The sequence below is a fragment of the Cebus imitator genome, unplaced genomic scaffold (assembly GCF_001604975.1).
Source record: "Cebus imitator isolate Cc_AM_T3 unplaced genomic scaffold, Cebus_imitator-1.0 Scaffold497, whole genome shotgun sequence".
Classification (NCBI taxonomy): Eukaryota; Metazoa; Chordata; class Mammalia; order Primates; family Cebidae; genus Cebus; species Cebus imitator.
Window position 1 is genome coordinate 780,695 of NW_016107812.1, and position 6,593 is coordinate 787,287.

Genomic DNA, 6,593 nt, shown 5'->3' on the forward strand with positions numbered 1-6,593 from the left:
GCGTGAGGGGGCGGGCACAGCGTGAGGGGGGCGGGGACAGCGTGAGGAGGCGGGGACAGCGTGAGGGGGGCGGGCACAGCCCCTAGCGCTCCCCGAGGAGGGTCGGGTCTGTGTCCAGCCCTGTCACCCCCTGCTGAGCTGGACCCACAGCCTCCCTCGGAAACCCCGGGGCCCCTCTCAGCCGCAGACCCGCTCTGACCAAGGCCTCACCCTGTTGGGGGTGCCCAGCGGATCCCGCTGGCCCCGGGGCACACTGGCACCGGCCAGGCTGGCCCAGTCTGCAGTGTCTCTGAAGGGCTGCCCGGGGGTCCGCCACGGGGCTCCCCAGCTCGGCCCTCCTCTGCCCAGCCCGAGTGCCTCCTCTCCTTTCCTGCCCCCGTGGGAGCCGCCCTCATTTGCAAGAATTACTCGGGGATCTGTGCGCCACGCCCCGTTCCCCAAGCTGGAGTACACCGGTGAGCTGCGATACAGACTCACGCTTCGGGACATCTGGGCCCCGCCTGACTCCGCTCACAGGTGGCGCGGCCCCCAGGCCCAGCTGCGCTTTTTTGGTACTTCTGTGTCCTGTCTCTTTCTTCCTCGGCTCCTGCGCCTCAGCACAGCATAAGGGACACCCCATGACCCTGTGGGACCCTCAGCCCTACATCATCTGGCGCCCAACTTGTGGGTTCCTTACGGCTGTGCTTAGCGTAGCGGCCGGAGCTACTACTGCGGAGAAGTCGGCGCTGGATTCCTGGGCGCTTGGTAAAAACAGTGGGAGTGACTTGTAACGCTCACAGTCATCATCATCTCGGGGTTACAAACTCTAATATGGCTCCTGTACCTCCTTTATAAGAACTGCTAAGGCAGGGCGGCGTTGCAGCCTCAGACAAGCTTGCTGAGCGAAATTCCTTTTCTGATCTGATCACTAACTCCATCACCCTCTGAATGGGCTGCTCCCCCTCCTGTTGCTTCCTCAGGGTGCAAAACACTTCAAGCCCTCTCCCAAGGAGTAGGGTGTGACTATGCGCTTTCTCAGCACCCTGTCCTGCCTTCTGCTCCTTTACTTGCCTCTATTTTTCAATCTGCCGGCGCGCAAATAGGTGCCCCCATGAACTCTAACTCTACTAAATCGTTAAAACAATCCGTGCCGCAGGGAGCTCGCGCCATGTGGGGTGGAAGCGTGGCCAGGCCCTGTTGCGCAGTGCGGAACCTGCGCGAGTGTGCGGTGGTCCCACCCGCGGACGGGAAGGATGATGACGTTTAAGCAGGTCAGGGATATGGTGGGAGGGGCTCGCGGTTTTAAGTAGGGCTGCCTTGGGTAGCGACCTGGAGGAGGCGCAGAGGGGGTCGCGGAGGGAGCAGCAGCAGCTGTGCGGAAGCCCCGGGATGTGCCTGCTAGGCCGCAGGCTGGCCAGGAGGCCGAGAGCCATGAGGGCGAGAGGGAGGGGAGGGGAGCAGAAGCAGCTTCATGGGCATCAGCTCGGGCTGCGGTACCCCGTCCCAGGCAGGGGTCCCGGGAAGCAGATGCAGCCTCGCCTTGGAGACACATGGTCTGCTGCAAGGTGAGACGCCCACAGAGGCCTGAGTCCCACGGGGCTGGAGCCGCTCGGCCACCCGCTGATGTAGAGCCCAGAGGCTGCAGTGAGGGCGGGACGGCCCGAGGGTGGGTTCTATCAGGCTAAGGCAAGGCCCTGACCCTGCCTGTGAGACCACGTGGCGGTCCTCACCCCTCCTTCCTGCCCTTCTGGGTGCGAGCCTGGTATTTACCTGCCTTTCAGCTCTGTGAGGAGGATTAATTAATTACTGTTAGCAAAGTGCCTCAGAGGTGAAGAGCTCCCTGCAAATGCCACGTCTCCCGTGGTGGAATCCTTTGTGGAGGCAGTTCTGGGAGGGGTGCTATTTGCAGATGGATAGCTGGGTTTTCAGTTGTGAAAATTAAAGTCGCACTAGTTTAAAATTGCATTTTGATGTGACAGATGCAAGCCTTCCCCAAACGCCCCCAGGCCTCGAGGAGCTCACACGGCTTCAGCAGGAGGGACTGAAAGACTGCCGGGGTAGTCGTGCAGTGCACAGCCTGTGCAACTGTGTGGGGTGACCCTGTGGGGGCAGACAGTGGAACAGAACTCATGCACAACACGTCAGGTGACAAACCTCGAGGGGAGGAGCGAGGAAGGGGCAGGGAGGGCGCAGGGCAGAAGCGGCAGCATCTTGTCAGAACAGCGCCCGGCTCAGGGCTGAGATACCCCAGGAAAGCCGAGTTTGCGTGGAGACGCTCCTCTCACAAAGAGGGGAGCCTGCACAGGGGCACTCGGCCCCGGCTCCTGAAGGCTACAGTGGGTACCCCGGCTCCGGGGCCAACCCATCGGCAAGGCTGTAGGAGCCTGGCAGCGCAGGGGGGATGGTGGAGTGGGACCCGCTGAGACCAGCTGTCCAGCCTGTCCCGGCCCTTACCAGCCTGTGTTGAACTCAACGTGGGCATCGAAGAAGCCGACGACTGGGGCGGTGGCCGCCTTCCAGCCCTGCAGCCGGGCGCGGATCAGCCCTTCCCTCCGGCTGTTTCGGACGATCTTCACGAGGCCCGGGTACCGCTTGTTGACGTACTGGTCCAGATTGAACTTGAGCTCCACTGAGGAGAGACAAGACTTCAGCGTGCTGGCCGGCGCGGGGCCACTAGACCTAAGCCAGAAACGCCGCGTGGCCCGTGTGTGATCAGTGTCTCCTGAACATTCGTTTAGGACCCACTGGGTTGCACACAGTTCAGTGTGGGAGGCCACAGAGAGACCAGACCCCAGCCTCATGACGCCAACATTCAGTGGGAGACACGGCAAACGGAAACACACCAGACCAGACAGCGTCCAGCGCTGTGGAGACGGAGATACAGAGCTGAGCAGTCAGCCACAAAAACCCAAGTCCGTGGATAGATGGGTGAATGAACAAACGTGGCCTCTCCACACAACGGAACCCGCTCAGCCAAGTCCATGGACAGATGAGTGGATGCACAAATGTGGCCTCTGCATGCTGGAGGCAGGGGCTCCTGAGGGAGCTCCCTTGACCACGGGCAGGACACAGGTAGCCGAGCTGGACCACACGGTCCTCCCCACACACCACCCTGTCCAGCGAGATGCGGCTCAGGAGGATGGCCACACCATCCAATCCTCTGTACACAGACCCAGTGTAGACGGTGCTGCCGGGCGGGGACCCTGCTGCAGGCCAGAGCTGCCTCCACAAGGGGTTGGGAAGGGGCTGCTCATGTTTCCCGCCCTTTCCAGAGGGAGCGTCATGGCTGCGGGGTCTCTGCTCTGCACCTGGGAAGGGCGGATGGGGGCCAGTGCTGGACCCTTGTTTGGGGTTTCAAGCCTGTGTGCTGGAGGGTGTGAGTAGCGCTGCCCTCAGGCGACCTGGGGCTGAGGAGGGTGGTGCTGAGGAACCCGTGGGCTTGGGCACCAGCCTCGAGCTCCGTACAGCTGGGCTCCCGTGCCAGCCTGAGAGGCGGGAGGCGTGACCGGCGGCTAGGAGAGCTCAGCTCTGCTGGCCTCTCTGTGGAGGGGGTGCGGCTGGCCCCAACTTCACCTCCACCCGGAGCCTGAGCAGGGGCTTGTTTGGAAGCAGGAACTTCGTAGCTGCATCTGGCTAAGGATCTAGAGATGAGGTTCTCCTGGATTTGGGGTGAGCCCTGTATCCAGCCTGGGTCCTCACGAGAAAAGGAGAGGACGCGGACACATGGGGAGAGGCCACGTGATGCTGGCAGAGAGGCATGGGCAGCCAGTCACGCACGGGGACGGCATGCAGCCACACGGAGGCTGGAAGGCAGGAGGGACCCCGGAGGCCTAGAGGCCCCGAGGACAGGCGGGTGCAGTCCCCTGTCACAGCCATCCTGGGAGGCTTCACCCAACCCCAGCTTCACCCGGCTTCAGGCAGCTGACCTGAGCCCCGTGCCGAGGCCCAGCCACTCACCGTTGTCACTGTTGTCATCCACCAGGATGATCTCCTTGAGCAGCTGGGAGGGCGTGTGGTTGACCACGCTGTGCACGGAGCGCAGGATGACTGACAGCGCCTCATTGACGAATATGAAGACCACGGAGACCTGGGGCAGGTCCCGGGCGTAGGTCATCTGTCGGCACCTGCAGGAGACATGCTTTGAGACGTGGGGGGCGGGGCATGTGGGACCCTGGGAGCCACGTGGACCCTGCGAAGGTCAACAGGATGAGGCTGTGACCCATAACCAGATGCCAAGGGGGGTCAGAGCTGTTCTAGAAAGAAACTAGTAACGGTGACACGGCACTCAGCGCCACGTGGGCCCTGTGCTCACATAGTCCTCACAGCAACCCCAAGAGGAGCCAGTTGTCCCCGTCTGCAGTCAGCAGCCTCCCCTGTGGGCCCTGAGGGCGGGTGCTGGGATTCCAACCCCAGCCCTGCTTCAGGAGCTTGTTGGGGACGGCGCTGCTGGGCACAGCCCAGGAGCCGCCCCCCACCCCGCCCCCCACACACCGGCAGCCACTTCCCGCCCTGGCTCACAGCTGGGTTCTGAGCCTCTGGCGAGAATTTCAAAGGGACATGGGCTGCCGACGTTGCGGGTCCATTTTTTTTTTTTTTTTTTTAACACATCTTATTTTATTCAGATAGCAGCCTGATCACACGTGGGCCAACAACACTCAAATAATACATCAAATATAACCAGATGTTAAAGATTGGTCTTCAAACATCATAGCCAATGATGCCACGCTTGCCTGTGGTCTCTCCGACATAAAACCACATCAGCACCTCAGTGGCCACCACACCATTCAGTGCAGCTTCCTTAACTGTGAGTTGTTTGAAGCTACAAGGCTGAGCACCCTTGACTATTTCTCACAGGCTCCGAATAGCTCTAGGATCTCAGCAGGGGTGGGAGGAATCAGCTTAACCTTGGCGTAGTACCAAAATGTGGCCAACTGAGGCTTCAAATAAGTCACAGCAGCGTTCACCAGCGCCGGGGTCTTCTCCACAAGGTTACGGATAAATTGGGCCGTGGTTCTGGGATGGAAAAGCCGTCGCATTTTTACGGGCTGTGGTGCTCCGCTAGGGAGATTTCATCACTCAGAAAAATGCTTTCTGACAAGGAGACTTCACTCCATTTGTCTGTGGAGGAAAAAGCTTGGATTGCACAATTTTCAGGAACTTGCAAAATGTGTAAAACAAAAAATCTTGAGAGAGGAAATACATCTTAAGATGGGCTGTGGGAGCAGCCACAGGTTGGAAAGGAGATGTTCTGGATGGGGAGCAGAAGCACCCCAGAGCCCAGGGGGAAGGGGCAGGCTGCTCAGAAATGCTGTGGGGAGCCCCGTCCCACGGGGGCCCTGCTCACCGACCTCAAGCGCACGCTTGCCTGTTTGTTCCTGCGGGGTCTGTCTCCCACAACCAGAACGTGAGACCCCAAGAGCAAGCTCCTTTCCTGTCCTGTTGACTGCTCTATACCAAGAACCCAGGCTGTGCTCAGCACACAGTAGGTACTTTATAAACATCTGTGTAATGAGTGGATGAATGAAGACTCAAGAGGCCCCACGCGCACCGGCTGGGCCCATGAAGTACTCATGCCTGCCGCCTGCCGCCGTAGACGCACGGCCCAGCCCCCAGTCAGAGCCGAGGAGGAAGCCGCTGGCCTCCGGGGACACTGGTGGACCGCACCCCTTCCTTCTCCCTCCGTTACTAGGTCAGGAGGCCAGGCGTGTCGGGCTTGGTTGTGGGGCCGTGTGCACCTGTGCTGAAGAACTTTCCAGCAGCGAGGACAAATAATTTATGGCATGATCATTCTCAGGGGCCTCCAGCCTTTTCAGACTTCACAGCGAGGGCAGGGCGGGGGCAGAGAATCCCCGTGTCACCTGTGGGCGCTCATTTTTAATGGCCTCTCATTTGATTTGAATCCGTGTCCAGAATCCGTGTCCGGTACCCACTCTTCGCCCTTTTTCTACTGATCTCAGCCGCCACTTGCTCTGTAAACAAGCTGCCTGCATGGAACGCAAGGCCCGCCTCCTGCAAGCTCATCGCCGCAGGTGTGAGAGATGGACGTGAGCCCCCCAGACACTGGCCACACGGCGGAGTGTGTGAGGCGCCCAGGAGCTATCGGGGCAACAGAACCTTCCAGATACACCCCCTGCTCTCCACTCAGCAGGAACGTGGAAAAGCCAAGCTAGGCTGGCCTAAGCGAAAAGGGGCTTGGAGATTCACCCACAGGAAAAGTCCAGGTGCGTTAGGTTGTTTGGTTTCAGGCCCAGCTTGGCGGGGGACCAGAGCTCATCGGCAGGACACGGGCCTCTGTCTGCCTCTCTTGGCTCCACGCCTTCTAGCTGGAGTTGAATCTCAGGAAGGCCTGTCCGCGTGGCTGAGGCTGTCTCCCCGCAGACCCAAACCTTCCAGGGGTCTGAGCCAGGAAGTCAAGTCACTGGCCCTGGATTTCTGCCCCAGCCTTTTCCTCCTGTCCCCTGCTGGGGACAAGGGAGAGGCCACAGGCAGCAAACCATGGCGAGGCGGTCTTCCCTGTGGAAGCCTTTTCTTCTGTGCTGGGCTGAGTAGTATCCCCCTCCCACAACCCGAGACACGGTGTCAGCAGGACATGGCCTCTGCCTCCGATCTCCGAA

At 60.3% G+C, this 6,593-nt stretch overlaps 1 protein-coding gene and 1 pseudogene across 1 annotated transcript in view; both read right to left on the bottom strand.

Annotated features, from left to right (window-relative positions):
* The window catches only part of LOC119468814, a 16,958-nt pseudogene extending 11,428 nt beyond the window's left edge, over nucleotides 1–5,530 (bottom strand).
* Nucleotides 1–6,593, bottom strand: part of GALNT9 (polypeptide N-acetylgalactosaminyltransferase 9) — a 119,287-nt gene that overhangs the window by 50,355 nt on the left and 62,339 nt on the right. Inside the window, exons 3-4 of the mRNA XM_017513621.2 lie at nucleotides 3,937–4,103; nucleotides 2,434–2,608 (exon numbers count right to left, since the gene is read on the bottom strand). Of these exons, the coding sequence (XP_017369110.1) occupies nucleotides 2,434–2,608; nucleotides 3,937–4,103 (342 nt within the window). The remainder of the gene's footprint in view (nucleotides 1–2,433; nucleotides 2,609–3,936; nucleotides 4,104–6,593) is intronic.